A 20,097-nucleotide genomic window follows, 5' to 3' on the forward strand; every position below is an offset into this window, starting at 1 on the left:
ACTGCGAAGCAGTCTCCCGGGCGGCGGCCGAGCGGCCAAGGACACCTGCAGGCTTCCCGGGCTGCGACAAGCAGGAGCCTCAGCGCAGCGCCCCAGCGCCTGGCTCCTGCGATCTGGCGGGGCTGAGAGCCACGCCATCCACGCGTCTACCCATCTCCGGGCGGGGCGCTGGCCTTGGCCCGCAGCAGGGGGTGGGCGAGAGGTGGCCTAGGGGCGGGGGTTGCCTCCACGCCGGTGGGCTGCGGCTCTGGGCGCTCTCCGTCTCCCTCCGGCGTTGGCAGCGGACGCCGCTCTCTGCTGGCGCCTTTTCCTCCCGGCGCCGCCTAGCCCGGGTGCGCCCTCCGCGGAGCGGAGTGGGTGGGGCGCGGCGTGGGGCCGACCTGGCTCGCTGCAGGGCCCCGGCGGCCGAGCTCTGCCTTCCTCCGCGGAGCCGAGCCGAGCCAAACCAAGCCAGGCGCGTAACCCCCTCGCCGCCTGCACGCCTTGCGCGCCTCCGCCGCCGTCCCCTCCCGCCCCCTTCGGCCCGGCTCCCCGCCTCCCCCGAGCCCAGAGCTCCTCCCACTGCAGTCCGGCTGCCACCCAAGCGCTCTCGACCCCTGACCTCTGACCTCCTCCCGCCCCTTCTGGCAGCTCCTGTTGCCTCGTCCCCACCAAGCTAATCGCTTTGTTGCCGGTTAATTGTGGCTGACTGGAGGCCGGGGAAGAAAGAGCGGAGAGACAGTGTCGCTAGGAGGAGGCTGCCCCCTCCTGCCCCAGACACTGTGTTAGGGCCTCCTGACGACTCCGCCGCCAGCTGGGCCCAAGATCCCCGTGGTCTTTATGTTTGCGGCCTCTGTCACAGTCACCGAAGTCCCCGTGGTGGAATAAGGGACCCGGCGGCCTTGGGCAGAGAAGCAGCTCCTGGTTTAGGCGGGCGTAAGGAAACCGTAGCCTTGGCGCTGTTATGGGTGTGGGGCAGGTGGCCCTGAAAGATCATTAGGTTAAAGCCGTGGCTTATCATTATCCTGGGGAGCAACCTCCTGGTTCTACTGTTTCACTCATTGCAAGCTGACTTTGCCCTTTCCCTGTCTCACCTCCCCTCTCTGACCCTGAGCTCTTCCAGACCGGACTGCTTTTTCACCTTAATAGCTCCCACAGTGCCTGCCTCTGAGAACCTGTTTGCTAAATGATTGAGAAGCTGCTGTACCCAAAACATTAGGCACTAGCCTGACCTGACTGGCCTCATCCCAAGAGCAATGTCCAGATTCTTTTTTTTTTTTTTTGTATTTAAGTCCAGACCTCTTCCACATCTTTAAGTTAATCCTCTTTTTCTTAATTTAAAAAAAAAATTTTTTTTACAGTTTTAGGCAAGCCGCCATGTCTGTCCAGATCACCGTAAGAAGGATTTTAAAGCAGAAATGCAAGGTGATTAACACACCTTCCCTGGACACCTGTGCATCATCTGTTTTCCAGATCAGGCAGTACCTGGCTATGCTGGGAGAAACAAGACAGGGGCTTGGGGGTGCTCTGAGGAAAGGTTAGAAGGAAGGTTAGAGGAAAGTTTAGAAGCCCAGTACAAATATGGGGAATTCTTATAAGCAAAATCTTTTCATTAATGAAGTCAGAAAACCAAAATAATGATGATGATCTGTGATCTGTACTAACATGCAGAAGAGGTAAATAGCATCCTGAACTGTAGTCAGAAACACTCATTTGCTGGCACCCATTTTGTGTCCAGTCTCCCTACCCCTTGGACCTGATGTCTGCATTTCAGAGTTTAGCTGGCTGAGTTTGCTGCAGTGGAAAAAAAATCTCCTAATTGTGACTGGGGAGAGAAGACCCAGGACTGGCCAGAAGCTGGAATGAGGAAGGAAGAACCACAGCACGGTTATTAAAGAACTGACTGTAATGAATAGCTTTAAAGCCCTATCTGGTTGTGTCCTGGCAAACTCCCTTGAGGTCTCTCCCCCACTTTCCATTCTTCAGGGTGGCTGAACTCAGTCATTCCAAGAAAAGGGAGAGGTTGGTGGGGGTGGGTGGGAGAAGTGAAAAATACCATCCCAGCATCCCACTCCTAAGTCATTTGTTCATTCAGTAAATATTTCTTGAGTACCTACTATGTGCCAGAAGCTGTTCCAGGCACTGAAAATCGACAAACAAAACAGAGCTCCTACAACCTTGCCCTGGTAAATCTCCACCCTCTTGGTGCTTTCACTCTGTGGTGTTTATAGATGGTGAGAAGCATGTGGGGAGATAAGTGGAGGGAGAAAACTGCCAGAGAAAAGGAGGCCTGAACAGGAGGTCAGAAAGCTGGGGTTGGGGTAGGGGAATCCAGGAAGAGTCACTGAAAACAGAGGGCCCAGCCTGGGAGAGGCAGCGGGGTGAAAGTGCACTGGGTGGGAGGGCCCCTGACTCAGCACACTGCCCGGCTCCTGGAGAAGGGAACTCAGCCAGGCCAGAGGCCTCCAGAGAAGACCTCACCACTTGCTGAAGGTTTTATCCTAGAGCTCTGGGCTAACCTGTTACCTGGGCCTCTCTGGAATTTTCTGGAGGATTCAGCATGCTGCAGCTGGCCTCATAGGGCTTGTCTCCATCAATTCTGTATGTATGAGGTCCTGCTATTTCCGAAAAGCTCAGAACCCAGGAAGGAGAGAGTCCCCCCCGACCAGACTGCCATGTGACAACCTACTGTGGATGGGTGGGTGCTGCCCCCTGGTGGTGCTAGGAGACCCTGCTCCAGACCTCACTGTTTGGGCTGTGGTCGTGGGAGAAAATGGGGCTGATAGGCTTCCGGTCAATTCCAGGACCTCAGGTATCTCTCCCATCTGGGACTTGGCCTGATCTCTCCCTTTTCCTTTCCTCCAAGATCTTGATGACCAACAGGCTTAAGCAAGACCACGAAGCAGTCACAGCTGGAAATTCCAAATTCCACAAGCTTCTTTCCCTTTTCTCCACTTTCCTCCTCTGGATACTCAGGTTTCTTCCAGCTGTCTGGAAAGAACATCCATCTGGGAGCCAGTTCATGCTAAAGTGTCAGTCACAGTGGGTTTTCCTCAACAGGAATAAAGGTATAGCAAAGAAAAGGAAAAGAGAGCAATGTTTGATCCCAGAGTGGAACAGATGGGGGCTCTATCAAGCACCTGTAGCCTTTCTAGAGCCCCCTCATATGAGGCCCTTGCTCTCTGAGAGCTGAGGCTGATCTGGCCAGTGGGAGGCTTGAGAGCCTGACATCAAAGCCATTTACCCTTCCTGTTTGTCCACTGGGAGCTTGGTGTGGGGCTCAGCCACTTTGAGGTGACAGAAGCTAGCCAATTTCCTCTCCAATTGTTTTCTGTGGACTCTGCTTGTTTTGAGGGGCTCCAGGCCTAGGAGCAGGCCCAATGGCTGCCAAGGCAAAGTCCTAGCCATTGATATTCACACCTCCCCCTTTTGGTATTCCAGCTCCTGCCAAGAACCAAACCCTCTTCCCTCAGGTCCAGGTCAAGGAGCCAGCATCCTTTCCCAGCCTTCCCTGCTTCCCAGACTGGTTAATTGAATTGCTTTATCAGTCATCATCATTGGGGCAGAGGGTGATAGAGCTTTTCCCCTCATGGAGGGAGAGAAGGGAGGGTGAGAGGAGGCTGAAACCTCCCGTGTGCTTATCACTTCACTTTATCCTGCCTCCCACCCCCACCCCCAGGCAGCCTGTGGAGACTTGCAGGCTCCAAATCAAATGCTGAGAGCCTTCCCAGGAGGGGTCTGGGAAGAACCCAGACACAGAGGACAGCCCACGGGGCCTTGCAGAGGTCAGCTAGAAGGGCTCGGCACAAGGGATGAAGGCAGGGCTGAGTTGCTGTGAAAATCCTAGTGAAGGTGTATTTGGGGCTCTGGGGGAACACCAGAGATGGCCTTTGATGGCCCAGCTCTTAAAGGGAAAAGACCAGAAGGGTACAGGCTACAAGCTCAGGCCTGGCCAGGACACAGAGCCTCATAAACCATGGACTTGGAGTCAAAGGGCTAGAAGGGACCTGATTGTCAGCTCACAGGCACATTCTCCTTGACAGATTCCAGCCCTGTGGAGCAGAGTGAGTGCTGGGAGACTGAGCTGGGCCACTGAGCTGGGCCTGGGCTTGGGCCAAGGGTCAAGAATGATAGTGGGCCCACATGGCCTCTGCATGTAGAACAGTGTTCATGGGATCACAGGATCAGGGCGGCTAAGGGGACTCCCGGAGCCCTCCTGGCTCAAGGCTGCTGAGATAGAGACCAAGGCCAGGTGCAGAGAGTGAGAGCATGCGTGCACACCTGGTAGCTCAGGGCCCAGCTGGCAAGGCTCCTTGGCACTCAGTGCTTCTCCATCTAGAAAAGTACAGCTTCCTCCCACCTGGGCTAAATTCCAGCAAAACTGGCTTATTCCATTAGAGTGGTTAATTAGTCCTGATGGGCCCAGTCCCCTCCAGCGGTGTCACAGGGAAAGGAAAGCAGTTGTCTGGAGAGGGAGACCAAACTCTGACTCCTCTTGGACACTCACGAAGCCCAGGGATTCTTCCCTGCTTGGGTCAGCCCTGGGAAGAACAGACAGACCCAGAAGCCAGCCAGCTCTGACACAGGGAGCCCCAGGGTGGAGCTTTGCTCTACAGCTGGCACTGTGGCTCGCTTGGAGTAATCCTAATAATGGTTGGGTGGTTGTTGAGTGACATACATGGTCTTCTCCCCATTTCCCAGGGTTTCTTCCCATGTAAGACCATGTAAGTAAACGCAGCAGTGTGCCTGGCACCGGTGAGTATGACAGTGACAGGACATGCCAAGTCAGATTACTACTGCTTCTACAAGGCAGTAGAGGTACAAGGCAAGGGACCCCTGCCTGATCCTTCTTTGTATATTCCTAGTTCTTAGCACAATCCTAGGCACTCGGAACACTTGGTTTATACTTGATGCATGGAATTAATGAGGCAGTGGGGTGAGGGTGGGATGAGGGTGGGAGAAGGTGGGAGCCCTCCCTGTCAGCATCTTGCTATACTGGAGGGTGCACTGGATTGGGAGAAACCCAGTCTTTGACCCCAATTTTGCCCCCGCCTGGTTGACACTCAGATCGCTTCCAGCCCTTTGACTCCAACTCCGTGGTTTATGAGGCTCTGAGTTTCCCATCTCTGGGCCAGTTTCTCCAACTATTCTACGAGGAGGCTGGGCCAGATAAGCCCTAAGGTTTATATTCCGGTTACTGTCGCTCTGAAACAAATTACCCAAACTTCGTGGTATAAATCCAACAAGTGCTGTATTTTGCTCATGACTTTATGGGTCAGAAGTTAGGAAGGGCTGTTAGACAGTCCTTGCTTAGAGTTCTTCACGCAGCTGCAGGCAGATGTCAGCCGGGGCTGCAGACATCTGAAGCTCAGCTGGGCTGAATGTTCACCGTGGTGTGTGCATGTGGCTGGCAGTTAACGCTGGCTGTTGGCTGGGAGCTTGGCTGAAGCTGCCAACGGTACACCTGCAAACACACGGCCTCTCTGGCACAGGCTAGTCTCAGGGTAGTTGTACTTCTTAGATGGTGTTTGGGTTTCCCCAGAACTCCCAAAGGAAGTGGCATGACCAATTCTAATCTAGCCTCAGAAGTCACATAGCATTATTTCTGCCATACTCTGTTGGTCAAAGGAAGTTTTTGCTCACCCAGATTCCAGGGGAGGAGCATGGACTCCATTCCCTTGAAGTGTTAAAGAATTTGGGGCCTTTTTAAAAAAAGCTGCCGTATCCCTATGGTCTGTAGAATCCTTCTCCTCTAGCCCAAGGCCCTGTGGCTGGAGCTGGCTGAAGCTGTGTAGCTGTTTATGGCTGTTTGTTGAGGGGAGCATGATGGTGTGAGGGATTGGGGAGACACCCACACTCCTGATACTCCCTTTCCTTAAAACAGTGCCTTCTCTCCCCTCCTTCCTTGGCTTCTTTGAGTTTTAGGCTTTCAAAATAGCTCTGGGAGAATGACTCACTGCAAGGGTGATGGGGCCCCCAGAATGAAGCAGGCCCCATGGACTTACTCCAGTTGCAAGAAGGAAGGAAGCTAATATTTAATGAGCACCTATTATATTCCAGTTTGGAAAGAATTCTATACTGGATTCCAGTAGGTTTTCCAGAAGGAGTTCATTTTTTCCTCCCAACATCTCTGCAAGGAAGCGTTTTTATTGTCATTCTCCCTATAGAAAGTGGAGGTTCTGAGGGCTCAGGGACTTGCCCCAGGTCAGCCCCTGGTCATAGGTTTGGTGATAGAGTCATGATTCAAGCCTACTTCACACTACCTGCCCCGGGCAAGCATGCGTCAAAAGAAGTTGTCTCCGGAGCTTCCCTGGTGGCGCAGTGGTTGAGAGTCCGCCTGCCGATGCAGGGGACACAGGTTCGTGCCCCAGTCCGGGAAGATCTCACATGCCACAGAGCGGCTAGGCCCGTGAGCCATGGCCGCCAAGCCTGTGCATCCGGAGCCTGTGCTCTGCAACGGGAGAGGCCACAACAGTGAGAGGCCCGCGTACCGCAAAAAAAAAAAAAAAAAAGAAGAAGTTGTCTCCCATGCCTCCCTCACACCCTCCTCTTCCTCCCTGTCTGCTCGCTATACCCAGGGCCCGAGCTTAGCCATTCACTTCCCCATCAGAACTTAGCTGTTTGTGCCCCACTCAGGCACCAGTGACTGAAGATCTCTGGCACTCTGGAATAGGCCTGTTTCGTGGGCAGCCACAAATTCTCTGGCCCCCTTCCCATCAACAAGCGGGATCTGTATGTCCTCCCATTAACTCTGGGCAGATGCTGTGACCCACAGAATATGGCAGAAGTGTCATTATGCCATTTTCCAGGCCCAGGCCTTAAGAAATTGACAGCTTCCATCTCCTATCTCTTGAATCGATCTCTCTGGGCACCTTGAGCCATCACATACAAGTCTGGCCACCCAGAGATGAATTGTGCTGTGGAATCCAGTTGTAGATGCTCCTCTGGGGACAGTCTGAGCCCAGGCTGCCAGCTGTTCTCACTGAGGCACAAGCCATTTGAATGAATTTGAGCGAGGCTGCCTTGGACCCTCCAGACCAGCTCATCTGCTGGTTGAATACCACTGAGTGACCTCAGTTGCCACTAGAAGAGCCACTCAGACAAGCCATACCTGAATTCCTCACCCCCAAAACCATGAGATATAATAGAACGGTTGTTTCAAGCCACTAAGCTTTGGAGTAACTTGATACACAGCAACATGCATTATCTCATTCAATCCATTCATTATACCTATCTTACAGACTAGGAAATTTAAGCTCAGAGAGGTTAAATAACTTGCCCTAGGTCTTTCAGGAGGCAAGAAGCCTAGCTGGCATTTGAACTTGAACTTGGGAAGTCTGACTCCATAACTCCCTCAAACCCAAGTATTTGTGATACCGCTTTTTAGTGGATCTATGTGTCCCTCCTGGCAGGAGCGTTGGCATTTCAACCCAAAATATTACCTTTAAACAGATAATTGAATTAAGTTTCAAGGAGTGATATTTTTAGCACCAAGACATTCTCCTGTTTGAGAGATATATAGGGAGATTTGAAGATGGGGGGTGGGGGAGGAGGGGTTCCCTTACCCAAACTCAGGACAGTGAGTGCTGCTGATTTATTTATATTTGTGTATCCATAGTTGGCACAGAGCTTGTTCATGGTGGATACTTAATAACGTTTGTTCAAGAATAAATTAGCCCACAAAAGAGAAAGTGATGGAGTTGGAGAGGCGGTTAAGTGGACCAAGACCTGGAGAGAAAGGCTTTCCTGCCATCTGGTGGCTATTCCTGGAACAACACTTTCTTCTCTGTGGCAGGAGAAGGAAATGGAACGTTCCTTGGGGGACTTTGGCTGTGTCAGGTATCAGGTAGCATCATTCTAGACTGGAGTAGAGTGCCGTGTGGTGGGGCCTCCCCCAGGATCCAGACTTCTTGTCTCTTCCAGTGTCTGTGCTCCTCGAGGGTAAGCAAAGAAGTAGTGCTTCCCCTACCCCCAGCTCATTCTGTTCTCCAGAGCTAAGCATTCAGTAGGTGCTCAATAAATACTTGAGACTGAAATTTGTGAAAATAAGCAATGAACAGTCTCATATTTCACCTTTACCTTCTACTGAAGTTTGCAAAAAAGATAGCTACCTTGAAGAGAGGGGCCGTTCTCTCAGAACTTAAGTGGCCTGCTCCTGGCAAACCCTCAAGTCCCCAGCCATCCCCCACCTCAATCTCAGGTCTCTGGACACTGGTGTCTTCCCACCCTCAGCCCCTCCCACAGCCCCCCTTGCAGAACTGACAGGCCTAGATGGCTGTCTTCCTGGCAGTAAGGCAGGGTCGGAATTTTCCCTACGAGGTCCCATACACGGACACAAAACAGCATCCTCACATCAGACGAAGCCTCATTTGCCTCACCTGGAAAAACTTGGACAACAGCTATCTCCCTCAGAGAGCTGTTGCTCTGTGATCACATGAGCTTAGATGTGTGAAGTACCTGGAATCCGTAAGGCTTCCTACCAGTGTATGCGGTTACCTATCCTGGACAATTCCTAGGAAAATAAACACATGCCCCTTTTCATCCTCCTCAGCCAGCCAGCCAGGCAGCCCCCAAAGTCCCACAGGGGTCCTCACCAACCCATCCCATCCAGGCTTTCAACCCAAAGCTGTCCTCAGGATCCGCCTCTCCCATCCCCTCTCCCTGATCCCAGAGCAGGTCAGAAAGACAAGAGGGGTTTGGTAAGAACAGACACTTTATTGTACACCATGGGGGGTGTAGAGAGGAAGGAGGGGCTCCAGGGGTGACAAAGCCTCATCCCCTCCCCTGGGTTGAGTGGTCTTGACCCAGGGCTCTGACCAGCATGGGGCACGTGGACTAGAATTTTTCTGAACTTGCGCCAGAACCGAAAGTGACACCTGGCATGTGTGCTTAGGATGAAAAGGGACGCTGGGCCCTTCTCCCCCATCCCCAGTCATTAGGCTCCGGAGAAGGGGCAGCAGACCCCAGTCTGGGGGACTGGTGGGCGCTCAGGGAGTCGGGTGCGTCCCAACATGTACTCCGGTGGGAGGGGGATGTGCAGCTGTGAAGAAGGCAGAGGGCAGCCCCCTCCCCGTACTAGTGCAGGCCTGTGTGGGCCTGGGGCCGCACAGCTTCTGACCCCCAGCCTCACGGCCTGTAGGCTGAGTCAGGAGGGCCTCTCCTAGCACTAGTCCCCACAGACTTTTTGCTCGAGGGCAAAAGCCAAGCTGGCTGGCATCAACCTCTGTGCCCATCCGTCCACCCATCTGGGCCTCAGCCTTCACGTTGCCTCAGTGGAGAGGGCTCCCTGAGCAAGAAGCTGGTGACTGGGGCTGGAGGGCGGGCAGAGGCAGGACCAGGCACCAGGGACTCTTTCAGGTACACCCCTGGCCTGCCCTGCTCTGCCCTGGAGTCTGCTCTGTCCCCTGTGGGCACTGCATGGACAGCACCAAAGTCAGTGGGGTGGGGACCCTGTGCTGGAACATAGGGCCTGCCCCTCTCTGGCCACGCCCTGCTCCTCCAGGGAATCTGGGGCTGGATCTCTCTCCGTCAGATGCCCTACCTGCTCTTGACCCCATCGGCCCCATCCACTCCCAGCTCCCCTGAGGAGTGAGCAGAGGTGTGTGTGTGTGTGTGTCAGAAGCACAGGGGAGGGGTGGCTGTTTCCCCTGAACACTGTCAGGAATGTCTCAAGGACAAACGCAGGACAAAGGCGCGGTGAGATGACGCCCTCTTGGGGTCTCACCATCTTAAGAAACCCAGCACTTTCCCTGGAGCTGAAGACATTATGTCTCCAGTGGGCACAGCAAGAAAATAAAATAAATGTGGGGACTTCTCCCATTCCCCTAAGATGCCTCATTCCCTGTTTCTGGCAAGCCCAATGGGGTGAAGGCGATGAGTCACCAGTGAGAGGCATGTGTCTTTCCCAGGACGCGGGTTTCCCACGGAACCCTGCCCTGAGGCCTCGCCTGACGGAGTTGAGAGGAGGAGGAGGTGGCAGGAGGGCAGCGTGGCCTTCAGGAACGTGGTGAACACGGGCATCACAAGTCAGCACCCTACGCACACCCACACCCACACCCACATATGTGCACGCACACACCAAGCTCGGGGCCCTACATCTAATGGCAGAGACGCAGCAGGACAGGGCCCCGGACTACAGCAGCCAGCTACGAGCACTACCCAGCCCACGAGGACCAAGCTGACGGCCCCAGCTCAGCCGCCCTGTCACAGGCTGGCGTGATGGGGCCTGGTCCAGCCACACGCTACAAAATTAAAAATATATCAAATATACAATGAAAATAGATCTTTACAGCACTGAGGATGAAAATAGTCCACCAGCCACAGTATAATATTGGGTTTGTCATTTAACAGCATTTACACCCACATGTACAGATTGAATATACAATAGAAATAGAATATATAGAAGAGTATATATAGTAGTGTCTCTCCTGGGGCCTTGCTTTTCCTGTTGCTATTTCTGCTTGGGATTAGGCACAGGGCCAGGTAGGAGGTGCTGTCAGGTGAGGGGGCCTAAGGCGTGATGTTGTGTCCCAGAAGCTCATGTCTTTGTGGAGATGCGCGTCTCCCCCTCCCCTCACGCACTCAGGAAGGATGGGTGGGCCTGAGAGGGCTGGAAATGGGAGCACGTGTGGGAGGAGGAAGAGGAAGGGAGATGGCGAGTGGACCCCAAGGGGGGCGGGGAAAACCAAGGGACTAAGGGGTGGAGGAGGGACCCCTGGGCCTAGTGTGTCTCCCCCAGTGCTGAGAACAGTCAGAGGCACAAGAGTGACTCAGGACCCCTGGTGAAGGAGCCAGGCCTGCCCCTGCCCTGCCCACTGCAGCTCTCAACGATGGAGGTTTGCTGTCCCAGCCAGTCTTCCTTCCTCCCCTGCCTCCTTCCTTCCATCCACCCATCCTTGCATCCTTTCATCAGTCCATTCATCTCTCTGCAGACTTCTGACCTCCAGTCAGGTTCCAATCCTCTTAGCCTGCACTCTGAGGGCAGCCCTCTTCTGGGGGAGGCGAAGGTAAGCGTGGGTGGGGTGCCGGAGGGCTGGGCCCCAGGACTGAGGCCCGGCCCTCCCCCTGGGCAGCTTCCAGTGGCCACAGCACGGCCTGTGCCCCCCACACCCCGCCACGGGCCGGGCAGCTTGGGAAAGGTTTCCGAGGTGTCCACACACGACGTGCACACCGGGTGGCTGTGCTTGTACAAGGAGGGGGCGGCGGCCCAAAGGGGCAGTGAAATTATCTCCTTCCCAGGTGTGAGCCCCTGAACTCCAGGGACTGCCGTCCCAGGGCAGAAGCTGCCGCTAGCTAGCGAGAAAGTCGGGTCCCTGGCAAGAGGGGAGGGGGTGTGCTTCACAGCTGTGCTCCAAACCATCTGACTTGTGCTATGAGCCATCAGGTGTGCTCTGGAGACTTCTCCTCTCTCGAGGACAAAGTCAGAGGCCACGACTCTGGGCTCCCGGATGGGGGTGTGGGGAGAGGGCAGGCTAAGCCCTAATGGAGGTGGGAAGGGCTCTGGGGCCAGTCACTGCCCTACCAGGCAGGATGCGGGAGCACACACACCCCCCACCCCAGGCAGGGCCAAGAACACTGGAGGGTCCACCTTGAGCCTGGGGCCAAGGAGCCCCCTCATCCCACCACCCCCGCTGCCAAGGCTCATGCTCTAAACCAGAGGGCACCGTCTGCCTCACCAAACAGAACTTGGGGATTTCTGCAGACTCCATCCCAAAGTCTGAGCCCTGAGTCCTGGCACCTCTGCCCCATCTCCAACCTTAAACTGGGCACCTCTGGAAAGGGACACCCCACCCACCCCATCCCTGCGCCACCACCACTACCTGGCAGCACAGACCTAAGGGACTCCAAGACCTAAGAACTGCAGGAGAGAGGGAGTGTGGAGTGACCCCTGGAGTGGCCACTTGGAGTCTCCCCTGTGCTGGGAATCAGGACGTCTGGGTGGTTCCAGTTACTCAGCTGTAGCTTGGTAAAGAGATCTCTGAAGGTTAGCTGGGTTGGGGGCCTAGATTGGGGGACAGAGCTTCTCCCAGCCCCCACTCAGATCTAGGAAGCAGAAGTCGGCTGGGACTGGGGTGGAGGATGAGGCAGGGCAGACCCCCTCCCCTTGGGCAGAGGGCCTGGCCTGGAAGGAAAAGCCAGGCTGGGACACGTGGGCTGGCTGGGTGTGGGAGGCAAGGCGGGCAGGGTGGGGTGGTGGTCACAGCTCCGACTCAGGGGTGCTGGCCAGGAGGTAGCCACTCCCATAGCGTCCATTGGGGTTGCCACTGGTCTCCAGGGGCGATGTGCTGCCGGGCCCCAGGTAGGAGCGGTGAGTGGGCATGGGGGAGGGTGCCTCGCTGGGCACTTTGCTGAGGATGAAGCGGGTCTCATCGTTCTCCTCCAGGTTGGAGATGTCCTTCATCATGCGGCCCTTCTTGTAGGACACGGAGAGGGTGTTGGAGCCATCAGAGAGCAGGTGGAAGTGCCGCAGAACAAACACCACAGGGATGGGCAGGACAGCCACGACAATGAGCGTGATCAGGAGAGCCATGGCCCAGTTAGGGAAATACAGGTAGCGCTCGGCAGCCTAGGGGTGGACACAGGTGAGGGCTGCTGCCCGCCCTGCCGCAGCCTCACCCTCTCAGACTCCAGGACAACTTCCCCGCTGCACTCATCCTGGCCAGGCACTGGCAGAGATGGGGTTCATTGGGGGCTGCTCCTTGGGTTAGCTGGTCCCCTTGGCTAAGGGCCTGAGCCTCCCTGGGTCTCAGTTTCTGCACTTGTAAAAAGTTGTGGTGGGGCTTCCCTGGTGGCACAGTGGTTGAGAGTCCGCCTGCCGAGGCAGGGGACGCAGGTTCGTACCCCGGTCCGGGAAGATGCCACGTGCCTTGGAGCGGCTGGGCCCATAAGCCATGGCCGCTGAGCCTGCACGTCCGGAGCCTGTGCTCCGCAACGGGAGAGGCCACAACAGTGAGAGGCCCGCGTACCGCAAAAAAAAAAAAAAAAAAGTTGGGGTGGTTCCACTCCATGGACTCCACAGGCAGAGAAAACATGGGTTAGAAAGACTGGACAAGTGCGTTCACCTTTCTGACCCTCAGTTTCCCCATTTGTGTGACAGCGATAACACCACCTCTCTCTTTGGGTTGTTGTACAGGTTACAGATCAGCTGTGCAAAGCCCCTGGCAGGGTCTGGCACCGAGTAGTTGCCCTATAAGGGGTTATCTCTACCACCTGTGGCATTAAAGGCCTGGGAAGATGCCAATGTCCCTGGAGTTTTAGGCCCCCACCTCTCACCTCCTCCTTGATCCAGGCGCTGTAGCCCGGGGGCGTGACCCCCAGCTGGATGATGCTGGCTGTGGTGAGCACAGCCATGCACAGTGGAGACACGAACTTCCACATGTAGAAATAGAAGCGGTAGGGCTGGAAGCCCAGCATCTCCGTCAGCTCCTGCATGAACCTGCCAAGCACAGCGCAGGGTCCAGAAGTTGGCACCCCCACTATGCTGGCATATGCCCCCCAGCCACCTCCTCCAGGAAGCCTTCACTGACCAGTCCCTCCCTCCCAGGCTCTTACACTCTTCACATTCAATACATGATTCTGTGGCCCCACTGGCCTCTGAAAAGGCTCTGTTGTCCTCCCCTAACTTCCTCTGACTATGTCACGTCACACCTCACCCAGGGATATGATACAGCCCACAGGACACGCCCTGGGCAGGTGGACAGGCTCCAGAGGGCTTTGCTGGGCACCCAGCCCTCCTGGTGCTGGCCTGGCTCTAGACTCCCCCTGCTGGAAGAGAGGTAGAAGTGCACATTCCTAGTGTCCAAAGGCAGAAGGCCGTCCTGACTCTGGGATGCCTAACCACTGGGCATGTGGGTGAAATTCCGGGAGGCTGGCAGGCTGTGTACATGAATGGCATTAAAAAAAATCATCTTTACCTCAGTAACACCTAGCTGAAAGCTTGCATTTCTTTCTGTTATAAGTGCAAGCAACGACAGTAGTATTAACAGTACCCAAGACGCTGCAAGCAATTGATTAAATCACAGATATTTCCCTATCACATTACAATTGAGATACTGACAAACATCATTTATACTCATCACTGCTTTGAAATTACCACTGTTATTAGACCCACAGCTAGATCTTGTAACTTAATGCAGTAAAAATAAAGTACACGTATATTACTGTATCACAGATTTTAAACATTATTTTGCTAATTTTCAATATAGTTTCCTATATAATCTTATATATTTTATCTTATGCATTAAAAAATAACAGTCTGAGAAGGGGTATGGGGCTTCACCAGACTGAAGAAGAGTGAGAGCCTTTCCAGCAGCGTGTTCTAACCCCGGCTCACAGGGCTGCTCTCTGTCTTATCAGCCCATTCCCTCCTGCACTCTCCTAGGAAGTAGATGGCTGTAGCAGGGCCTGTGAGAGTCTGATTCTGAGACCAGGTCTAGACATCGAGGTGGGTCAGGCTGAGTGGGTTAGGGGAGCCCTGGGTGTTGCTGAGTGAGTGAAAGGACTTCCTGGGGACACAGATTTGTCCTGAAATGAGGAATGAGGCCAGGGGCTGACAGTGTGTATAGGTTTCCCTGAGGCTCAGGCTACGAGACCCAATCCTTTCATATTGCTGAATTCTCTTACCCCACCCAACCCCAAACTTAGGGCCCAAACCACGTCTCGACTCACACTCCTTTGTAACTCACTCTAGAACTATGAGTCAGGCTGCTGAAGTCAATGGGTTCTTTGAGGGCAGGGGCCTCTTGTGCACCCACCAAGTGCTTAATGAGCTTGACAGAATTCTGAAGAGTTGGTACCCAGGAAAGGTGCTATGGTAATTTAAGCCCGTTCAGGATGATGCCAGCGCCTGAATCCAGAAGACTTGTGTCCTCAGCCTGGCTCTCTCTCTCACCAGCCCAGTGGCCTTGGACAGTCGTGTCCTCTCTCTGAGACTCAGTTTCCCTAAGTGATCTGTAAGGGCACTCTCTGGCTGACATTCTGACTCTGTGATCTCCTGCCCCACTCATGAGCAGCCCTGGGAACACAGCACTCTCCAGGGAGTCATGATGGGACAGACCCCTCCTCCTGTCCCCAGCTCTCCCCCACGTCCCCCTTACTTCTTGGTTCCATAGATCCAGGCCACAGCGACATTCTCAAGGATGACGATGACGGTGAGCGGCAGGGTGGCCGAGTAGTCATCAAACATGGTGACAAAGTAGTTTCCGGAGCGCTGGACGAACAACAGCCCCACGAAGAAGGCAAAGACACAGCAGCCCACTACAGAGAGCCGGGAGGCCGGTATGGGGGCAAAGGTGCAGGGTGGGTGGTGCCCCAGGGGTCTTAGGGGCACCCAGGTCCCTCCCATCTCACCCCTCCTCACAGCAGGCCTGCAGCCCACCCTCTGGTAGGCCCAGCCCTGCATGGAGGTGGCGAGGGGGTCCAGATGCTGAGGTTCTGAGTTCCTACTCTACTAGGCAGGGAGCACCCTGGGGCTGGGAGTGACAGGGATGGAACAGGGTGCAGGGCCTGCACGGAGGAGGCCACCCCTGCTAAGACACCTCAGCAGGCCCTTGGGGAGAAGGGCAAACGAACCAAGAAAGAGGCCTATCTCCCAGCCCAGGTTTGGCACAGATTCCCAAACAGCCTTCTCCCTTCCGGCTCTTAAGTGCTCTTCTCTGGGTGGCGTAGCCAGGCTCCAGCTGTGTGCCGGGTTGGGTGGGGGGTGGGGGGGGTGGAGCTTTCTAAGTATGGAGTCATGAATAATCCAGTGGGAACCCAATCTTTCTACAGTCAGAGTCACAACCTGTTCACTCTTCCCCTGGACAGCCCACGAGCCCAGTGGGGGCTGCCGGGAGGAGTTACCTGTGAACATCTCCTTGGGCACCTTGAAGGTGTCGATGATGGGCGTGGTGATGCCCGCCATGGTCCCGATCATACTGCCCAGGCCCAGGTTGATGAGCATCAGGAAGAACATGACGGACCAGAACGGGGAGGCGGGGAAGTGCGTCATGGCCTCGGTGAAGGCGATGAAGGCCAGGCCTGTGCCCTGCACGGACTGAGGGTGGGTGCGGAGGGCGGGGCTGAGTGAGGGTCCACGCCCACCTGGGAGCCCCCTGCTTCCTTATCTCTGCCCTCAGAGCTTTAGGAATATAGCTGTTCCCTCCTTCACAGAGATCCCCGCCCCCCTAAATCCTCTTGCTTTCAGCCAGTGGGTCTCAAATTTGAGTGGGCATCAGAATACCCCCCAGGGGGCTTCCCTGGTGGCGCAGTGGTTGAGAGTCCGCCTGCCGATGCAGGGGACACGGGTTCGTGCCCCGGTCTGGGAGGATCCCACATGCCGCGGAGCGGCTGGGCCTGTGAGCCATGGCCGCTGAGCCTGCGCGTCCGGAGCCTGTGCTCCGCAATGGGAGAGGCCACAACAGTGAGAGGCCCGCGTACCGCAAAAAAAAAAAAGAAAAAAAAGAAAAAAAGAATACCCCCCCAGGGAGTAAAACATTAACTCAGGACTTCACCTGTGGGGCCTGGAATCTACGAGTTGTCCAAGGACCCCAGGTGATTCAGATGAAGATGCTCACTTTTAGAAACACACCCAGCTCAAGACTCTCCTCCTCTAAGCAACGCAGCCGCCCCCAGCTCCGAATGCCAGACTTTACCGAAGTGGTCTCAGCCTCGGCTGCCCCATGGAAGCACGTTGGAGCCTTTAAAAAACACTGATGCCTGGGTCTCTCCCCAAGGACAATGATTTGTTTGGCCTGGGGGTAAAGCTGGGTATCAGGGTTTTATAAAGCCCCCAGGTGACTGTGATGGGCAGCCAAGGTAGAGAACCACTGCTTTAGTGCCCAGGTCCCTGCTCACAGGGAACTGACCACACACTGTCCGCTGACATCACTTCTGTGCTATCCTGTAGTGTCTGCGGACTGCGAGGGAACACCTCCCCAAACTGTGAGAGTGTAGTTCTTGTCATTTAGATGTTATCAAGATTGTATTATGTAAAAAAACTGCTACGGGGACTTCCCTGGTGGTCCAGAGGCTAAGACTCTGTGCTCCCAATGCAGGGGGCCCGGGTTCTATCCCTGGTCAGGGAACTAGATCCTGCATGCCGCAACTAAAGATCCCACATGCCGCAACTAAAGATCCCGCACGCAGCAACGAAGATCCCACACATGGCAATGAAGATCCCTCATGCCACAACTAAGACCCTGCACAGCCAAATAAATAAATAAATGTTTTTTTTTAAAAAGCCTGCTACCATCCTACTTCTATTCAGAGGACCAGGCCACGCCTGTGAGAATGGGGCAGGGTCTCAAGGAAGGGCGCCGTCCTTTATGCTGCCAGTTACCTGGGGAAGAAACCAGGGCAGGGGTGCCCAGACATGGCCCTTTCACTCTTGATCACATGGGAAGAGCTCACAGGCGACACAGTCCCTCAGCATTAGGCTGGTGCCAGTAGAATGCAGCTGACTTTTTCACGAGTGCAGGGGAAGCGTCAGCTTCCCTGGCTCCACGGAGAAGGGGAGGGTTGGCCGAGGCTGACTGAGGGGAGCTGGCTCAGCCCCATGTAAACCCTGGCACCAGCTGGATCCCAGGACCCCATGGGTATGTCTCTCTCCTGTTACCCCTCCTAACAGAACAGTCACTTTGAAAGTTTCCAGCTGTGTAAACGGGGATAGAAGCAAGGTGTCCAAACTTGGGCCTGCATGTTAATGAGGGGCAGCATTGCCCTGCCCTCCCCAGGGGCTAAGGGTCATTGTGGCAGTGGGAGTGGGGAAGCTGGGGGAGGGGCAGAAGCATCAAGATTTGAACCCTGGCTCCCCTACTTCTTAGCTGTGAGACCTCAAGCAGGAGACAACATTAATACTCGGCTCACGGCTCTGTCACGAGGGCCCAGGGGATAGGCAGCAAAGGGCAGATGCTAATGTAAACACTTATTTTCTGCGTGCTGTGTCCAAAGCACTGTTCCAAACACATTACACATGGCAGAGACGGGTGCGCAGGAAACCCATTCAAGACACGTGAAAGCCGTCCCCATTCCCGGTGATTTCTGGGACTTGTGCACCTGCCTCGTCTTCTCAGAGAGACTCAGCCTACCTCAGGGCAGAGGTTTTGGCCAGCACCTTCCCCCTGTCCTTCTCTGGGCACATAGTAGGTCCTCACGTATCAAGCAAAAAAATGAGTCCCTGGAGGCTTTCTGCACCCAAGCTCCAGCCACCCATGGCCCATCTCTGGGTCTTGCACTCCCACACCTGCCTTTCTGCCCATCCTGGAAGGACAGCCTGCCCCATACCTTGTCCAGCTCATCCTCCAGAAGGCAGGGATCAAGGCCCAGGGCTGAGAAATGGTCCTCCTTCACGGTCTTGATGACCTTGTACATCTCCGCATAGTCCTTAGTGGTCAGGTGAGAGAAGTTGACGTGAGGAGGGATGAGGGCCCGGCTCAGGACGTCGGTGTTGAGGTACCCCAGGATCTTCTCGGCATTCCTGCAGCACAAAGGGAAGGGTAAAGTCAAAAGGTTTAAAACAAAAAAGTCGAAAAAAAAGGTAAAAAAAAAAAAAAGTTCAGGTAAAAGGGCAGGACTGGGCACCATCCTGGGGGTACCTCCTAGACACCCAGGCAGGAATCGACAGAGACATCTCTGAAGCTGTCCCTGTGGTCCAGGGCTGGGGACAGAGAGCTCCTCTGATCTCCATCGCCCAGCACGGGTGGAGGGGGACTCTCCCAGGGGAAGGTGGACAGCGAGAAAAAAGGACAGGAGGAGAAAGGGCCACCTACTCGACCACACACTTCTCGTTCAGGATGTTGGCCTTGAAGCCCAGCACAGCGAACACCACGAGGGTGGCCAGCACCGAGGTGAAGAAGTTGATGAAGGACACCAGGGCGGCGTCGAAGTGGCAGTTGTTGTCCTGTTTGTTGTAGCTGGAGAAGGCGATGACACCCCCAAAGCCTAGCCCCAGGGCGAAGAAGACCTGTGTGGCTGCCTCTCGCCACACCTGGGGGTCCAGCATCTTGTCCAGCTGTGGTGGGGGAGGGGCGACCATGGCAGGGGAAGAAAAGAGACACAGAGATCATGGCTCAGGGAATTCCCTGGCGGTCCAGTAGTTAGGACTCGGTGTTTTCACTGCCGTGGCCCAGGCGCAAACCCTGGCCGGGGAACTAAGGATCCTACTAGCAGGCGACGCAGCCAAAAAAAAAAAAAAAAAAAAAAAAAAAGATAACGGCTTTATTCTAGTGCGGTGGAATTCCCACCACACCCCTCTTCCTCAGCCTCACAGAGTCCAGAGGCAGCGTGGCACAGTGGTAAAGAGATACGTGTGGCCTGGGCAATTCCCCTAACCCCCCCTGAGCCTCAGGTCTCTGATGGGTAAAACACAGATAACAAGAGTATCAGGAATCTAAAAAATACGACAAACTAGTGAATATAACAAAAAAGAAACAGACTCACAGGTATATGGAGAACAAGCTAGAGGTAATCAGTGGGGAGAGGGACAGGGGAGGGGCAAATAGGGGGAGGGGATTACGAGGTACAAACTATTGTTTATCAAATAAGCTACAGGGATATATTGTACATCACAGGGAATATAGCCAATATTTTATAATAACTATAAATGGAGTATAACCTTTAAAAATTGTGAATCACTGTATTCTACACCTGTAACATATAATATCGTATATCAACTACACTTCAATTTAAAAAAAGAGTATCAGCTTCAGATGATTGTTGTGAGCCAGGTAAGATAAAATAAATGCTACATGCTTACATAGTAAGTTCTCAGTTAATTTTAACTGCTGTCGTTGCTTACCACAGAGCTATCATACCAAGGAACATCTTCAAGGCCATCAGGAATGATGTGTAGGGCAAACTCTAGGGAGTGACGTTCACTTAGACTATAGTGTGAATGGTGCCTCCTGGAGTCGGGCAGTATACAGCCTGCACAACTGTACAAGACAACTAAGAACACAAACGTCTCTCTCCTCCACCTCAAACCATGAAAAAAGATACCAACCTCTCCCTCCTGCTCACCCAAACTCCCTTTTCCAAAAAAGAAAAAAACCCTAAGTTCATTCATATACATCTACAGGCCCTAGATCACAGAAGAATCACCCCCAACCCACCCAACTTGAAGCACAGAACCCAGACACTTCC

General features: G+C 54.4%; 1 protein-coding gene across 1 annotated transcript in view; it reads right to left on the reverse strand.

Annotated features, from left to right (window-relative positions):
- Positions 1–8,694: 8,694 nt before the first annotated feature.
- Positions 8,695–20,097, reverse strand: part of SLC6A17 (solute carrier family 6 member 17) — a 36,253-nt gene continuing 24,850 nt past the window's right edge. Inside the window, exons 6-11 of the mRNA XM_081255284.1 lie at positions 18,726–18,967; positions 18,241–18,433; positions 15,820–16,012; positions 15,075–15,234; positions 13,252–13,414; positions 8,695–12,544 (exon numbers count right to left, since the gene is read on the reverse strand). Coding sequence (XP_081111410.1) covers positions 12,176–12,544; positions 13,252–13,414; positions 15,075–15,234; positions 15,820–16,012; positions 18,241–18,433; positions 18,726–18,967 — 1,320 coding nt within the window. The 3' untranslated portion in view covers positions 8,695–12,175. The remainder of the gene's footprint in view (positions 12,545–13,251; positions 13,415–15,074; positions 15,235–15,819; positions 16,013–18,240; positions 18,434–18,725; positions 18,968–20,097) is intronic.

Source organism: Mesoplodon bidens (genome assembly GCF_964165515.1).
Source record: "Mesoplodon bidens genome assembly, chromosome: 2".
Lineage (NCBI taxonomy): Eukaryota > Metazoa > Chordata > Mammalia > Artiodactyla > Ziphiidae > Mesoplodon > Mesoplodon bidens.